At 55.9% G+C, this 17,458-nt stretch overlaps 1 protein-coding gene across 1 annotated transcript; it reads right to left on the reverse strand.

Moving 5' to 3' along the window:
• Positions 1-10,226: 10,226 nt before the first annotated feature.
• MDH2 (malate dehydrogenase 2) lies at positions 10,227-17,419 on the reverse strand. Its single transcript, XM_069873823.1, has 9 exons — positions 17,290-17,419; positions 15,678-15,846; positions 14,818-14,901; positions 14,086-14,195; positions 13,452-13,577; positions 12,706-12,783; positions 12,237-12,336; positions 11,639-11,790; positions 10,227-10,529 (listed from the first exon to the last, which is right to left on the reverse strand). The coding sequence occupies exons 1-9, from the start codon at positions 17,344-17,346 to the stop codon at positions 10,398-10,400; spliced, it is 1,008 nt and encodes a 335-aa protein (XP_069729924.1). The 5' UTR covers positions 17,347-17,419; the 3' UTR covers positions 10,227-10,397.
• Positions 17,420-17,458: the final 39 nt, after the last annotated feature.

Here is a 17,458-nt window from a genome sequence, read left to right on the forward strand (position 1 = left end):
GCTGGGCAGCAGAGCTGGCCTGGGGATGGACACTGTGCCGTGTCCCAGTGTCCCCTCAGCCGTGAGCGATGCCCGTGGCGAGAGCTGACACCAGCCGCCCTGCCTCAGCCACGGCGCAGCGGAGACAAAGGAGAAAACCCACCCGCAGCCCCTCTGGCTGCCAGCAGCAACGATGGGACATGGGAAAAAGCCGTGAGTGGGAAACAGAGCCAGTCTAGCCTCCCTGGGGACAATGGGGACAAGGCAGTGGTGCAGAAGGAGCCTTTGTCCCCCAGACTGGATCCCTGTCCCCAGAGGTGTCCTGCACAGGGACACAGGGTGTCCATCACCACCACAGTCCCCTTCAATCAACACCACGCAGGGGCCTCTCAGCTCTGCAGCTCATGCCAGCACCCAACCCTGCGCTAAACCCACCAGCGAAGGCAGCGCAGCCCTGCCCCAGAGGCTTCCCACCAGCCTCAGTGACCCCCCGATAATTAAGATGATGGTTAAATATTTCATTATCTGCAGTAATTACCCACAAATCCTCAAGCACTGGCAGCTGCTGCCCAACCGCCTCACCAGGAGGGAGAGGAGGTGCCTTGGGATGAGTGCCATTCCGTGTCCCCATGGACTTCTAAAGGCGGCTGGGGACAGACGGTGCCAACCGTCCCCATCACCCACATCCCTTAGTGCCACCCAGGAGGGCCCAAAGCCCACGGCACCACTGGCCAGATCTGCTGAGGAAAGTCTCGAGTCAATTCCTCTTTTCCCATTTTTCTGAGCCATTCATCCACGTGTTTTGGGATCCTGATCTTCCCCGCTGTGCTCCACGTGCCACCACAGGGACTGGGGAGATCAAAACAGCTTTGCAGTTTACAGGCGCTTTCTGCTGCTGGGATTAGAGCTTTTGGAAATGTTCAGAGCTGCCTCATCCCCATCCTTCATCTCCATCCTCTATCCTCCTCCCTATTCACCATCCCCAACCTCCATCCTCCACTCTATTCTTCGTCCTCCTCATCCACATCCTCCATCTCCATCCTGATCCTTATTTTTCATCTCCAACCTCCATCTTCGTCCCTATTCCCCATTCTCCCCCTCCTCCTCCTCATTCTTCATCCTCCTCATCCATCATCCATCTTCAGCCCTACACTCCATCCTCCTCATCATCCATCTCACCCCTGTCCCACCCCAGGCCTTACCCCCACACAGGGACGAGCGCCCTCTCCGGCTCCCTCGCTCCCCTCTTAGCCCTGCAGAATGGCGCTCAGGGTGGAGGACCAGCCTCGCCATCCTGCTGGGTGCTGGTTTCCAGCTCAGCCCCCTCCCTGTGGGCTGGGACCCCTGGGCACCAGGTGGGGTGGCCCTGGGACGCGGCTGTCCCCATGTACCAGCCCCAGGGGTGTCGTAGTATCATGGAATGGTTTGGTTTGGAAGGGACCTCAAAGCCCATCCAGTCCCACCCCTGCCATGGGCAGGGACACCTCCCACTGGATCAGGGGCTCCAAGCCCCATCCAACCTGGCCTTAAACCCCTCCAGGGATGGGGCAGCCACCCCTGCTCTGGGCAGCTGGGCCAGGGCCTCCCCACCCTCATTGCCAAGAATTTCTCCCTGATGTCCAGTCTACATCTCCCCCTCTCCAATTTCAAGCCAGCCTTGAAGAGAAGCTTAGAGGGGAAGAAGAACACAAGGAAAACGAGCAAACAGTTACTCCACCAAACTGCTTCTGCCTTTTTGTTTTCCAGCCCAGACACAAACCCTTTCCTACGACCCAGCTCGTGCGGCGGGTGCCGGGGGTGCCCGCAGCGCCCTGGGCGCGGGGCTGTGCCAGAGGCAGCCGCCGCAGGGCCTGCCGCGCCGTACTGCGGATGGAGCCGCTTTCCCGGAGGGAGCGGGGCTGGCAGCGCCTGGATGCTCTCCCGGCATCTCCCCCTCGACAGAAAAAGGCAGCAGCGGTGTCTGGGCATCCTCCCCCCAGCCTCGGCGCTAATTAAAGCCGCCTCCGGCCAGCGCTCAATTAATTCTCACCACATCCAGCTGCACCAGCCAGGGCGCCGGCGAGCATCCATGTGCCGGGGAAGCGGGCACGGGATGCGGGCAGCAAGCCCGGCACGGTGGCTCCTGAACCACTCGTGCACTGAGCGTGCCAGAGCTCAGCCCCAGCAGCAGGGGACAACGCAGACGCAGGCAGGGACCCCGCGGATCCCCCACCCGGGGTCCCACCAGGGCACACCAACACCCACCCAGACCAGAACCCTAAAGCAGTCTCAGCCCCGGCCTCGGCTGCTCCCGGCCTGCGCCACGGGAACCGCTGGGACGGAGGATATTTTGACCACACAAAACATGCCGGAACATCGCAGCCAGGCTGTTCCGAACACCGGGGCAGAACCAGCGAGGAGAAGCCAAGGGCTGCTGCCGTTAATTGGGCTGACCTTCTCCGGAGCCGCCTTCCACCACCCCCGAGTGCCAAAAACCATGAGTCAGACCTCTGAGGAGCAGGAAAAAAAGGCAAAATTGGCTTTTAGAGCTCAGCCGGTTTGGGGCCCCTTAGCGCTGCCTCCAGTGCTGACCCAGCAGGGATCCTGGGAAGGGGCAGCGGGAAGGGGTTGGATACACCCATCCCAGCCCCTCCATCCCCATTTTCCCTACCCCAGGCCCAGAGCATCCCTTACTCAAGCTGTGTGACCAAACATGATGTCCTGCAGAGTTTAAAGGAATTAACAGAGGATACGGGGCTGGGGGGCAGGAGCTGGGTGAGGGCTGGATGCAGCTCATGTGAACCCACCTCTGGGCAGAGGCAGACAGAGAGATTTTTAATAGATGAGGAGGCTGGTGGAGAAGCTAAACAGTTGCTAAGCAACCGGGATCCTTCCCAGCCTGGGGATGCAGGGATGGGGGAGCGGGAGGGGGGCAGCAGTGTCCCCCGCTGGACGGGCACCGCAGGGGGGTGCGGGCAGCAGAGATCCATCACCTGCTCCAGGGAAAAGGGACGGATGGAGGATGAGGAGCCAGGCTGCGCTCGGGTCCCCAAAACACCGTGGTCGAAGCCCCCCCCAGCCCGAACCCCTTGGGCTGCTGGGGAAACCGAGCCAGCCCCACTCCCAGCTGATTGGGGGGGTCACACGGTGACCCCGAGCAGCCCCGGGGGGGCCCTAGAGCCCCCCCATTCCCGAGCCAGAGAGGAGTGAGAGGAGCAGAAATGTCCAAGCGACAGCAGCAACCTTCCCACGCTGAGCAGAAAGGACGCAGGCGATGGGGACCCCCACGGCCATTTGTGGCCACCAACAGTGGCTCTGCGGTAGCCCCGGGCCCGCAGGCAGCCCCACGGGCAGGGCTGGGGCACTTACTGCCCTGTCAGACTTTCCCTGTCCTGGGGGGCTTAAATAACAGCATCTCTGGGCAAGGATAGAGGGGGGCAACCGGCAGCCCCCGGGTTTGCCATCCCTGGGGCCACTTCTTGGCTGGGCGAGGAGCCGGGGGAGGCACAGGCCACCAACACTTATGGGGGGGGGGAATATAATAACAATAAAAGCAATTATTGAGCACACGGAGGGATGTTGGTGACAACGGGGTCACCTTCCCCCACGGGGACACGATCCCAGCCGGTGTCCCCGGTGCTGTGGGTCCGGGGGGTCACGGCCGGCGCTGGGGACCCCCCCTCCACGGCTGCTGTGCGGTTGTGTAACGGGAGGAGCTATTCCGGGGTTTGAGCACATTATATAAGCCACGGGCCACCTGGCCGGGAAAACGGGAGCTGGGAGGAGGAGGAGGAGGAGGAAATGCTGAGGGATCGGGGACCCTCCCTGCCAGAAAACCCCAACAGCCGGGGCTGAGCCCCCCCGCACCGGGACCCCTTGGCCTGGGGGAACACCACTGCCCTGGCACCAGCACAAACCCGGCCAAGCAGGAGCCCCCGCGCTCCCTGCACGTGGGGCCAGGATGAACCCCTGGGGAGCAGGGAGGAAGGAGGGATGCAGGGATGGAGCAAGCGGGTTGCGAGGGGAAGCGAGGAGGATGCGGGGGCGAGGCAGGTGGCGTGCAGAGGGGATGCGAGGGGGAAGCAGATGAAATACGGGGAGGAAGCGGAGGGGAAGCAAAGGGGAAGGAGGGGGTGGCATCACACGAGGCCACGCTGGCCACGCAGCGAGGATGCTGTGTGTTTGGACACAAGCACCACGCGCTCCTGCCCCCAGAGTCCCTGTGGGGGTGTCCCCGTGCTCCTGCCAGAGCCGAACCCCCACTCCAGGGACAGCAGCCGGGGCACAAGTGCCTGCACCCCATAGACCACGCTCAGCCTCTGCCACCAGCCCAGGACCCCCTGAGCCGCTGCGGCCCACGGCGATGCCCCCACAGCAGCAGGAGCACAGGCGAGCCAGGAAACACCCACAGTCAGAATTCTCCCCTGCTCCAGAGGGGATCAATGAACCCCCATGCCTGAAACCCCCCGTGGCACAGCCTGGCCATCCCCAGGGCCAAATCCCCCGCATGTGGGAAGGGGAAAACGGCCCCAGAAGCCAAGGCAGCCCCTCCCCCCTGCTCAACACGCACAGGATCTGAAATCCCACCGGCTCAACCCGGAGCTGCGGGACCCCTTCCCAGCACGGCGAGGGGCTTCGGGGCCAGGATCTCAGTCCCGTACCCACCTGCACCCACCTGGCACCAGCATGTGGGATTCACTGACTCCCATCCCCTCCAGCCCCGCAGTGAGAGACAAAACCCCACGGCCAGGGGGTCATTGACCACCCCCATCCCATCCCATCCCATCCCATCCCATCCCATCCCATCCCATCCCATCCCATCCCATCCCATCCCATCATTGCCCCACAGCACAGGGGAGAGCGCTGAGCATCCCCCCAGCCCCCACCCCCCGGCACCCGCAGCGCCCAGCACATCCACGTCCCCAGAAGCAACCCCTGTACCCCAAAAAGTATCTCACCTGCAGGCTCCTCGCCCCCCAAGACCCCCAGACCCCGGCGGCGCCCCCACCCCCTCAGCCCCGCCCCCTCATCCCTTTGGGGACCCCAATTTCGTGCCCCCCGGAGCCCCACAGCCCCTTCTCAGCCCCCCGCCCTGGGCACTGGGGATCCAGGAGCACCACAAGCCCCTCAGCTACACCCCCCGGAGGGCTCCTCACCCCCCCCGGCCCCCGGGGAGCGCCCCCTGCTCCTGTCCCCGCCGCCCCGGAGGGCTCCCGGTACTCGCCCCCCCCGTCCCTCGGGGGTCCAGGAGCGCCACAGCCCCGTCACCCCCATCGCAGGCGGGTTCTCAGCCCCCTGCCCCCAGGCGGCCCCGCGGCCCCCGCACCCCCCCGGGGTCCCGGCCCCTCGCAGCCCCCGCCGCTCACCTCCCGGCGCCGCCGACCCGCGGGCCCGGCCCCTCCCGGCGCCGCGCGGCCCCTCCTGAAGTGCTGGACAGCTCCGCACCGACCGCCGCGCGCTGCACAGCGCCCCCTGCCGGGCGGAGGCCGCGCCGCACAGCGCCCCCGCATCCGGGACCGGCAGCACCCCGCACCGCCCCCCCCGGGACCCCGCAGCGCCCCCCAGCCGGGACGCCCCCACACGGCACCCGCAGCATCCCACGCACACAAACAGCACCCCAGATCTCGCCTAGAATCAAGCCCCGCCAGGTTCCCAGCCCCCCTGAGCACCCCACAGCCCCTCCAGCATCCTGCAGCCCCCCGGGTCCTGCAGAGCCGCCTCCCCCCAGCATCTCCGCGCCCCTCCCAGGGTCCCACAGAGCCCCCTGCTCCTCCACAGGGACCCTGCGTGCCCCCCTGTCCCCCCAGCACCTTGTAGCTCTCCCCAGTGACGCCCACCTTCCTCCCCCAGCTCCCCAAAGCCACCTGCAGGACCCCAAAGCTTCACCGTGGGCTGCAGCTGCAACACTGAGCATCCTGAGCGGCTCACGGCTGGGGGGGCGACTGCCAGACACCCCCTGAGCTGCACCCACCCTGCGCCCCGTATCATCCTGTGCTGTAACCCACCCATCCTGTGCTATAACCAACCCATCCTGTGCCCCATCCCGCCCCTGGGAGCTGCAGGGCAGCCCAGCACCGATCCGGCACCAGCACCAACACAGCCAGAACCGGGGCTGGAGCAGGAGGGGGAACCGCAACAGCCACCCCGGAGAGAAAAACGGAGAGGAGCTGCGAGAGAAATCTGCCACAGAGGCTGGGGGGGCAGCCGGGGAGGCAGGAGGGGATGAGCTGGAGGAGAACAAAGGCAGAGAGGGAAGCAGTGTGGGGAGAGGGGGGAAATAATGACTTGAAAGAAGGAGGATTTGGGATGGGGAAAGAAAAAAAAAAACCGTGATAAATAATTAAAGGAGATCAAACGAGGCAGGCAGCAGAACAGGCCTAATTGCAAGGATTCTCACTGAGGTTCGACATCTCCGCAGCCGCCTCCAGACGCAGAAGAAAGGGCGGCCGGGAGCAGCTCTGCCACGTGGGGAGCGCAGCGCAGGCGAGAGCCCCTGATCAAAGCCTGGTGCTGAGCTTCTTGATGCTCAGCAAACCCACTTGATGGGGAGGAGGCGAAACACCAGCAAATAGGGGGGGGCAACGCAAAGGCAGGTAGAGCACCATCATCCTGCGAGAGCCCAGGGGCCATGGGGCGTCTGAGCAGCCCCACACACACCAGGGGGACCTTGGTCCAGTCGATCATGGCCCAGAGGCTCGTGGCTCTCATCAGTCTGGATTTAGCCCCACTTAGTGCTTGAGGGATTACTGAGCCTTCTCCTACTGCCCCAGGGCTCCCAAAGCCTCCCAAGCCCCCCGCGGGGTGTTTTTCCCCCTGCATTCCCCCACCACTCTTTGAAGCCCTGGGAAGCACTTTGCACGCTCAGAGCATCACAGCAAGGAGCCCCCGTGTCCTGGCACCTGCTTCCCTCTGATCCTTCAGGAGCTGCTGTTGCTGCCTTGATACCTCCCAACTTGGACAAGAAACAAGTACGGGAGGACAAAATGAGCCTGAAGGGACCTTGGGGCAGTTGGTCACCACCAGCACCAGCCTTTGCTGTGACAAACCCAAAGGGCAGGAGGGGCAGAGCCCCTCTGCTCAGCCCCTCTCCCCAGGACCAGCTCCCACCGCCACGTCCCGGGGAGCCGCGGGTGCCAGGCGCGGGCAGAGCGGTGGCAGCGCTCAGTTCGAGGCGCTGACCTCTGCGAGGGCAATCGCATCCCCGCCCCGGCAGGAGTCCCTGTGTATTAATTGCGCTGCGTTCCTCGCCATCTGCTACCAGCGCCAGGGAAAGAGCAGTCCCTCCGCTCTCCTTTATTAATGGGTTTCCCTGTAAATGCAAACAAGCCCTCGCGACGCGCTCCAGCTCTGTTTTGAGGCACCTGCGAGGGAGGCGAGAGCACTGTGCCTGCAGAACAAAGCACAAAGCCTCCAAACGGGGATCTCCTATCACCAAAACACCAGTGAGGGTCCCCGGGCTCGTGGCCCCGCGGGTCTACCTGCCCTGCCCAGAGGCTGCTGCTGCAGCTCCCATCGCGCGGAGCCCTCCTGGGCAAGATGGGGCTTGGGGTGGCAGGTCTGTGCCCCCACCCTGAAGCACCAGGCCTTAAACAGAGCCAGGAAGGAAAAAAGCATTTTACCAGGAATGAAGGACACATGGCTGCCTGCCTGTACCCCCCTCCCACCTGAAGCCCCCAATGACACCGAAGCCAACCACAAGGAAAGACCCAAGCTGTAACATTCCCTATTTGCTTTTCTCCTTGTTTTCTCCTCTCTGCCTGTCACCGCGTTGCCCCAGCAGCAGGGGAGCGGCTGGCAGGATGGAGTGACCTGACATCCAGCCATCTGGAGCACCGTTATTTATTGCTCTTCACACACAGCTCCTCTGCCCTCTCACACCTGGGCTCCAGCGTGGAGCTGAGCAGGCGGCACAAACCATGCTACAACAAACGGTATCAGATGCCCAAAGACCATGGAGACAGAAGTCTGCTCAGCAAGCCGGGTGAAACCCAAGAGCTGTGAACAGGGCAGGCTTTCACCTCCCCTCAGACCCAGTCACAGCAGCCTGGTTACTCTCCAGGTAAGGATCGAAGGCTGCCGGCACCGGAGCTGGCGCCGTGACTCAGCAAGGCGGCCACGCCGCAGCAGCCTGCGGGACAGAGGATGAAGGTCGCGTGTCTCATTATAGACACAGTGACAGGAAAAGTCTTCCAGGGCAAAGCATCGGCTTATCAAGGTGCACCCAGCTAATTCCGGCTTCTCTGGAGAGAGAGAGAGACGCCCCGGCTCCTGTCCTCCTCTAGGAATCTGTTCAGAGGGAAGGGAAGGGGTGGGTTGTCTAGCACTCACCTCTGCAAACCATCTTCAGACTTCATAGCTATGACATCATCCGCCACAACCGCGTTCGGCCAGGGAGACAGCGCCTCTGGCCAACTGGAAGACACCTGCAGGAGTTCATTTCTCACCTACATCCCACATCATCCTGGTCCTTCACCACGGAGAGCCATGAGGCAGCCATCTCATTTCTGTACTCAAAATGAGAGCAGGTTTTCAGGCACAGGGAACAGCTGCAACTCCAAGCACGAGGCACAGGACTGGGGGAAACAAACCCAAACAGTGCCAAAGGGGAACGGACACTGTTATCATTAAGGAGAGGTGAAGAGGACCCCAAAGAATCTACAAGTCAGCAGGTGCTAGGAAATAATTCTTTCCCACCTCAGCTCCACGTACTCACCCTGTCCGAATCTCCCTGGCAGTGTAAGCAGAGCTTTCTGCTCATCCTGGAGCTCCCCAGACTGCACTGGATTTGGACTGCTGACACAAGAGTGAACCACCTGAGCCACACTAACGAGCCCCAGGTTCTAAAGATCTCCAGTCCCCAGAGATTTGCTCTGGCTTCTGTATTTAAAATAGTGGGACTGGAACAAGGGAGCGTTACTTCCCTCCTGTTATAAGGGATGGCTTTCCCCACAGCTGGGCAGCTTCGTGCTGTGGTGTCCTGGGCACACGTGCTGGGGAGCAGAGCGCAGCTCTGGCAGGACACACACTCTGGTGTTAAATACACCTCTGCTGCTCATTTTGGGGTACGAACTGCAGGGGCCTCATCGCAGGGGCTGCCACACACCTCCCCCTTCTCATTTGGGACACACTAGCCAAGCACCAGGCCTGGGCAGTCGCTCCTCCTCCCCTGTCCCCTCCAACACCATCCTTAATTCTCCAGTCTTTAATTCTATTAATGCTGCCTAATAATTACTTTCTTCCAAGCCTGCTGAGTAATGACTGCCAACGCTTCCATTCCATTCCTATTTCTGTCAGGGAACCAAGCTTCCCCACGCTGGGTTTTGCAGAGCAGTGACAAGAACTGCACCTGCTGTCCCTGCAGCCAACACAGGGCAGGGGAAGAGCCAAGCACGTTACTCTCAAGGTATCTTCAACTGTGTCACAATTTTGTGATCCGGTTCAGAGTGACAAACTATTTAAAGCACAAAACCCCAGTTCAGGTAGCTCAGGAGAGAGTTAGAATGCAACAAGCAGGAGAACAAAGGCAGTGACCAAACAGCATCTCCTGCTGTTGGGCATCTTCCCTAAGAGCAGCTTCCACACCAGGTTCTCTTGCCCCAATCAACACCCGCCTCAGATCCCCCGAGGCGCTGGGCTCCGGCATTCCCTTCATCTCGGCAAAGCCTGCTCAGCTTCGAAATCAACCTATGTGGATCAGAGGGATTCAAAGGGTAGGGTAAGCAGCCCACAGAGCATGGGTAAGAGAAATTAATAGCTTCCTTCATTAGGGCTCACCTTCAAAGAAGGCAGCAACAGAACTCGTCACCACCATTCCCTGCAGACGTTTATTTCTATATTCACACAAGGATGAATGTAAAAGCAATTTATGTAGGTGCTAAATCAAGGCTTTTGTTCCTAACTCGGAAGAAGTCACTCTCAGCATTTTAATTACTTTCTTGGAGCAGGACTGACGCTACAGACACCACGCTTCTACTGATTCTTCTAAAACCAACTTACGTAAGAGATTACGGCAGCACAAGATAGCACATAGAGGCAATGCCACCCCGCGAAAACCCGCTGCTTGGATCCCTTCACTCTTATCTCTTTCACAAACCTCTTCATCCCACCTGATCTTATTTGATCGTGCCTGGATTCCCAGCTGCTGCACCCAAGCCAAAACCCAAGCAGCAGCAGAACCGAGCAATCATTTCACCCACTCTAAGAGACCATGTCCCCCCCCAAACCGATCACCTCTCTGAGACCTTCCAAAGAGGAGCAGCTCCAGAGGGTACGCTGAAAAAATGAGGCCGTTTTATTGATGATTAGACTGCACTGGCAACAATCATTAAGCTGATACAGACTGACTTCAACCAAAGCACAAGCTTGGACTCAGAAGTCATAAAGTGACATGATGCCTTAATAAATTAAGGAAGTTGTCATTCCTCTCCATCATCAACTCTTCACTTGAAGTTCTTTGCAAATTCCTCTCCTTTCTTAATGGAAGCCTTCAGCTCAGCCATGGCCTCGGCCACCATCTTCTCTTCAAAAGGAGAAATCTTGCCAATACCTAGGTTCTTCTCAATTCCATTTTTCTGAGGGAAAGAGGATTTAAGGATTAGCCATTCATCGAATGACCTAGGGAGTAACTTCACAGCTCTGATGAAGTATTATCCAGCTGAGACGGAGACCCAGCCCAGGACCTCTTGTCATCTTTAGTCCGCCAACCCCATGCTTCGTGGCAAGGCTCAGGAGCCTCTCATTATCCATATTGATTTCTACAGCCTTCACAAACTTCCCCCTCCCCATCTATGCTGAGGTGAGAAGCTTGAAGCCAGACCCTCAGCTCCTTCAAGAGCAGACTGATACCAACTGCTCCTTCATGCCTTTCTCCATCTCCAAACCCAGCGTCTGGCAAGAGAATCTCTCTCCTTAGTGCACGCTCTCCACTTGCCACTGGCTCACAGTTTGAAACTGCTTCACAGTCACTCTTTGGTTTTGGAGATCTCATGCCTATGTCCAAACCCTTTCCTCTCAACATCCCTTAGGTTCTGTTTCCCCACCAGCCAGCACATGAGGCAGCATACACCATCCTTTGCATCCCAGCGTCCAAGGCAGCGCTGCAGCATCTTTGTCTTTCACTCCACCCCCAGGGCAAGTGACAAAATGAACACTTCCTTCAGAGCTCAGTAGAGGCCCTGCAAGCAATCTGTTAATCCTAATCCGTGTTGTAGCTCCCTATGTGCCTCAATTTGAGGGATTTGCTTGCAGCAGATCAAGCTGGAGACAGGATTGCTGATGCTGGCTGATTATGTGAAAGCCCTTTGCTAACAGGCACTGACTCAAGGCAAGCGTGACCTCTTATGACCAGTCTGAGTCCCTGGTCACTCAGCAGCCGGCAGTCTGAGATGAGATAAAGGCCGCAGCCTCCCTGTTGAGCAGGTGGTACCTGCCCAAGTATCACATCCCAATATTCAGGGCTTCTAACAGGTACATGCAGCTGTTAACAGTGACACCCAGCAGTACTCAACTGAAATCTCCAAGTAAATTATAGAATCATAGATTCACTAGGTTGGAAAAGACTAAAGCTGTAGCTGCTGTTTGTATCATTTAAAGCACAGAATCACTAGGTTGGAAAAGACCCCCAGGACCATCGGGTCCAACCATTCCTATCAACCACTAAACCATGCCCCTCAAAACATACTCCCAGTAGCAGAGGTGTAGAGAAGTATGGGCTCTCCGTCTCTTCCGATCGAACAAAGGCGCATTCAATAACCCCTTCCTTTCCATTCATAGCATCCACCAGAGAGAACACAAACCGGGCACCAGCATAGGCCATGGACAAAGTGGCAGATCCTGTAGAAAATAAAATCACTTTTAGATCACATCACACTGACATTTGATATTTTCTTCAGCATCAAAGGCTTCCATATCAATCGATACGTTTCCAGAGCTGCAGTGATACCAACTTCAGCCTTAACAGCCACTTGAATAAAGCAGCAGCTTTTGCCTGGCTATGTGCTATTTAGCTGACCAGATGTACAGGAAGAAACAACTTCATTTGACAGAGAATGTTCTTATTAAAGCCATACATGGCATGGGACCAGATAATGTTTAATCTTACCTACGTACCAAACTGCTTCTAGTACCACGGTTCAGGCAGTCGCTGACATGGCAGAGCAACTACATTTGCAATCAGCAGTTCCTAATTCTGCACCACAGTCGTAAGATTAAACAGAAGAGGACTGCATCCGTTCAGCTGGCCAACAAGAATTACATGGAAGCTGTAGTCAAGAACCAACCTGCTCCTGCTTTAGCTTTGACAACTTCAGTGCCAGCTTCTTGAATTCTCCCTGTAAGCTTTTCCAGCTGATCTTGGGGGAAGTCCACTTTTGGCGTGCACTAGACAGGAAAGAAGAAGCGACTATCAAATGCCAGGATCCCTCCAGATCCAGCACAAGGCCACCCACGCAATGCTTTTTGTACCACTGTAGTTGTTACCAGCAGTTCTCAATGGGGAAAACCAGTTGCCCCAGCTCACAAATGGCACAACAAACTGACCAGCTCAAAGGACAAACTGACCAGATGCAAGTATTCACCAAGGCTGCTGGTTACTGCATAGACGGCAGAGACACACAGCCATGCCTCGCTCGATCGAGGGTAAACCACAGCTAAACAGCAGAACCAGGACTCTGACACACACCAGCTTGAAAGTACCGATGAGGAACACCACACACTGTAAAGCCGCACACCACAGTAACTACAACTCACCTGAGAAATCAGAGGGATGATCGTCTTCCCAGCATGGCCACCAATAACTGGTACACTAACTCGAGCTGGATCTAATCCCTAAGGGAAACAAGGAACTTCACAGCTTCTGAAGCACATAGACAAGAAAAACATCTAAAACCACCACACTTCATTTTCTGCCCTGGGTACTTGGACACATCTCTAATCCAGTGCTATGCAAGGTATGAGTTTCAGAGGCAGCAACACTCCAGGGACAAAGCTGGATCTGTAGCACCGAACTCCAGGCTGCTCCAATAACTTCAGACCCACAGGACATTACTCCGGCAAGCTGAGATATACAGCAGCACAAGGAGGGACTCTGCCAGGGCTATTAAGAGCAGCAACCCATTACAGCTCCTGGTACTTTGCATGATATCCTGTAACACACAGCACAGGCAGTAACTTGCACACACGCTATAGTTCAATCCCCTCCTCTGGTTGCACCGGCATGGGTGAAAATGCCAACAGAATTAAGGCGAGCGCGTCAGTCACTCACAGGGGACCAGCTATGAAAGGAAAGGTCAGTGTCTCTAGAACCACATCTTGTAAGAAACCCTATCCCCAGGCTCCTCTAGAGAATGGAAACAGGGAATCATTGCCTTTCCCTCTTAGCTCCACAGAAATCTGAGCTCTTTTGGCTTTCTGCAGTGATTTTAAAAGCATTTTTGACAGTCCTAATGAACAGAGTGCACCGTTATCCCTCCCCAGCACCCGTCACTATGACCTACCTTCAGTTCAGCCACAAAGGTATTGGCTCTGACGATGTCCAGCGTTGTAACACCAAAGATCCTGTTGGGATTATACACACCATGCTTCTTGAAGACCTCTGAAGTTATTGGGATGGTTGAATTGACCTATAAACAGGAACAGGCAAGCATTCATTAAAACCAGTGTAATAATGAAGCCAACACATGAGCTGAACAGGCCAGTGAACAACTCAGGTGTATGTCCAACCTGAAGTCAACTGCAGCCAATTATTTTAATTCCTAAATTGAATAGCAATTCAGAGTCAGGCTGGAATAAAAATCTTCTATTATAAATAACCATTAAGACAATAAATGTTTACATTCACATTACAAAGGCTCCTCCCTTAGGGAGCCAAGATTCTCCTCCAGCTGATGCTCCAGCACGTGCTATAACTGCAGGCACATGATGTTGAGATGTTAAGCACATTTATATCCCAGTTTCTTCTGACTTAAATACAGCTCAATAAAAATGGCTGAGTAGAACCAGGCTCTTAGTTCTTTTCTGCAAACACCCTGCAGATCTTAAAGATACTGACCAAAACTAACAGGAACTCAGATTAGGATTCTCGGTCTGCACCGTCTCTCTACATTTTCAATGTCTCCAGACAATGCTTACTGGGTTAGAGATGATACAGATCATGGCTTCAGGACAGTGCTTCGCACAGGCGGATGTCAAAGTAGCAACAATACTGGCGTTGGTGTTGAAGAGGTCATCACGGGTCATACCTAAAACACACCCAGTACAACACTTTAAGTTACCCATAGTCTACTCATTCACAGGCAAACAGCTCAATCAAAAATCATCCTGCTCTGGATAGAGAGATATCAACTTCAGCTCCTGGTTCCTTCTATCATGAGAAAACTCTCCAGTAATGAACTGGCTCCAAAGGCAGCTTTTCTTGCTAAGAAAAGATTCCTGCTCAGCCCCACTGTCAGAACGTGTTTCTCCTAGGAATGGTACGACCACATTGATCCAGTCCAATGACACCCAAGAGCAGAACAACTGCTCCTGAGGTGAATTCTCTTCTCCCTGACAGCACCTCCACAGCTACAGCTGAAAACACTGAAGTACTGAACATGGGAGCTTCAGGACTGTTTGCACAAGAATGCTTTGCCCCTCACCCCTGCACAGAACTCCAGGAGTCATTCCTGCCTGTTTTACACGGGACAATCCACAACAGAGGCTCAATGAGGTGCTGATAGCCAACCAGCTCTAGGTCAGTCATTCCTAGATCCCTCGCCTCCCAAGCCAGCTATGCCATAAGGCACCAGAAACAGCTCTGTGTGAACAACAGTCCTGCAGAGACACACCTCAACAAACCCCAAAGTTTTTCAACACAGAACGTACCCGGTTTTCTGGGGACTCCCGCAGGAATCACGACAACATCACAGCCCTTGAGACATTCTGGCAGCTGCTCAGGTCCCAGGAAGCCTGAAATGGAAGACATTTGGGCATTAAGTTTTTGCCAGTTATTAAATATCTGACACTGAAGTATGAAATTATGCCTAGAGGAACCCAATTCCTTTGTTTAACTTAGCCTTTGATTCAGACTTATGCTGAAAGGCAAAGGCATACAGCTGTGGATGGACCCTATTTGATATTTTTTTCTCGTTTCAAAACTTAGAGAATGAGAGTGGCAGGAACCTGATGTTCATCAGTTTCAAAAACCCTCAGCTCCTCCTTGTCACTCCTTACTCCCCAAAATCCCAGCTTGGCACTAAAGTCAATGCCTCCAGGGAATCCCGCAGAGACACTTGCAAGTAAAATGTAACTTTTCAGCAATCTTCAAATAAAATGCAAATCAGCAGGTTAATTTTCCATGATTCATCAGAACCTGGCAGCTGTCCTTTCATAAAAGCAGCACACAGAATAAATCTGGACTCCTAGAGAGCATAGAGTCTATTTGTAGTCAAACTTTTAAACTCAACACTCAGGCTTTTCTCCAACATGATTTTACTCTTCCTGACAGTTATTAGGAATTCCCCTTCCACACTGCAACCCTGCCCATTCTTAACTCCACACGTATCAATCTAATTAGCTAAACCTCAATTAGTCATGCGCTGCTTGAGAAAGAGCTACTTAAATTGATCCTAGGCTTCCAGATCGTGTGAAACTCCCCTTCTCCAACACAGCAACAGGCATCTCCAAGCATCAGACACCCAGAGGGCCCCTCTAGCACATGGATTGTTCACAGCAGCTCGCGGTACCTTTAACATTCGCTCGTGTCTCAATGTGGCTGAGGTCGGCCGCAACACCAGGAGTGTGAGCGATATCGTAGAGGCTGAGCCTGCTCACCAGAGGGCTGTTCTTCAGAAGAAGGGAGAGGGGCTGGCCGATGCCCCCTGAGGCGCCCAGCACCGCGACCTTGGCATTGTGCTTGGGAGAAAACATGGCAAAAACATGTCAGAGGTGTTTCAGTAGTTACTGCAGCAGCGACCTTGGGGGTTTCACCACGCTTTCTTTACTTTTAGTTCTATTTCTCAATTTCCTTATCAAGTACAATGCAAACTCAATTGCCTAAGCTCAGGGAAAGCAATCACCACCGTAGACTCCCAAAGATCCCTGAGGTTTTGTGATAGGACAAGTTAGAGGAAAACATTCTTCTGCGATCTGAGGCTCAAAAGGGAAGTTGAGGCAAAGGAACTAAAAGGATCATCCTCCTTCAGATGGAAATGTCTGCCTGAGACTGATACCTGCTACCCTGGGAATCTAGGTCTGACCAACAGCAATCTGGTATATGGTTTCTCTAGTTTGCATCGTATCAAACACACATGCCTGAGCTCCTCTTTGTGGGGGAAGTGTTGCTCAATGAGAGGAAAGCTGCTTTAAACATCCAGAGCACTCTTGCAAGGCAACACTGCCAAGTGACGGAGAACCAGGGGGCTACTGCAAAGATGGAAAGTGGTAATGCAATTATTGCTGATAAGGACGTTCTCTATTGCTGTCTTAACAGATAAAGCTGTAAAAGCTCCAAGTCCCTGCCTAAACAGCTTAGTAATTAAGTTATGACAAGAAATAACCTACCCAGAAGCATGATTATCTATAAGCTCTGCTCAGTTTTCCTGCTACTGCAGCAGATGTAATTTAGCACACAGCTCTCCGCAGGGAAACAAAGTCGAATGTTACTCCCTGCTATCCCTCGCACTGATGGCTGAGCTGATATCATGAGGTCAAAATCTCATTGCTAATAAGCACAACTCCTATCAAAATAATTATGCAACCCTCTCTTGTAAAGCCTATCTTCACAGCTGAGATAACCACTTTGTCACAGACCACTGGGAACTTCCCGTTGGAGAGCGGTGCTCGGTCTCTTGCTGCCCACGCTGCAGCAGGACCAGCCTCTCCCGGCACCATCACCCACACCGGGTGTCAGCAGGGGGGAACGCTGGCAGCCCCAGCCGCAACTCTGAGCTCATTCTGGAGGCAGGGGCATATTTCAGCAGAGAAAAGCAGAAGCAAACAGCTCCACGCACCCGTTACAATTGGGAAGAGAAGCTCACCCTGAACAAACCAAGCAGAACTCTTGGCTGAGGGGGTGACCAAGCAGAGACAGCTCACCACCCCAGCCCCCCCGCGCCCCACAGCCGCCGAGCTGTGCCCCTCATCCTCCCCACAGCCTCCTCCCCACCAAATCCTCACAGGCCCACGGTCCCTTCACATCACACGACCCCCATGCCTCTGCAGAGCCCTCCCCAGACCAACAGGCCCCGCAGGCCCCCAACCTCCACGAGGCCCCCTGCAGGCCTCGCTGCCCCCCCAGGCCCCCAACCTCCACGAGGCCCCCTGCAGGCCTCGCTGCCCCCCCAGGCCCCTCGGTACCGCGGCGGAGGTGGCGAGGCCGCGGCTGAGCGCGGGCCGGGCGAGGCGGGACAGCATGGCGAGAGCCGCAGCTCCGGTGACTCCAACGACCTCCAGGCGCCGCGCCCCCTGCGCCCGCAGCTCTCGCGAGACTTCCCTCCCCCCGCCTCCGCCCCCTCAAATCTCGCGG

This window comes from Phaenicophaeus curvirostris, chromosome 21 (genome assembly GCF_032191515.1).
Source record: "Phaenicophaeus curvirostris isolate KB17595 chromosome 21, BPBGC_Pcur_1.0, whole genome shotgun sequence".
NCBI classification, from domain to species: Eukaryota; Metazoa; Chordata; class Aves; order Cuculiformes; family Cuculidae; genus Phaenicophaeus; species Phaenicophaeus curvirostris.

What these genes read in the sequence shown, in the direction of transcription:
- MDH2 (XM_069873823.1), bottom strand. Translation starts at nt 17,346, where the DNA reads ATGCTGTCCCGCCTCGCCCGGCCCGCGCTCAGCCGCGGCCTCGCCACC. An exon ending in GACACGAGCGAATGTTAAAG is followed by an intron (nt 14,902 to 15,677) that starts GTACCGCGAGCT and finishes CTTCCATTTCAG; the next exon opens with GCTTCCTGGGACCTGAGCAG. An exon ending in TCATCCCTCTGATTTCTCAG is followed by an intron (nt 12,337 to 12,705) that starts GTGAGTTGTAGT and finishes TTTCCTGTCTAG; the next exon opens with TGCACGCCAAAAGTGGACTT.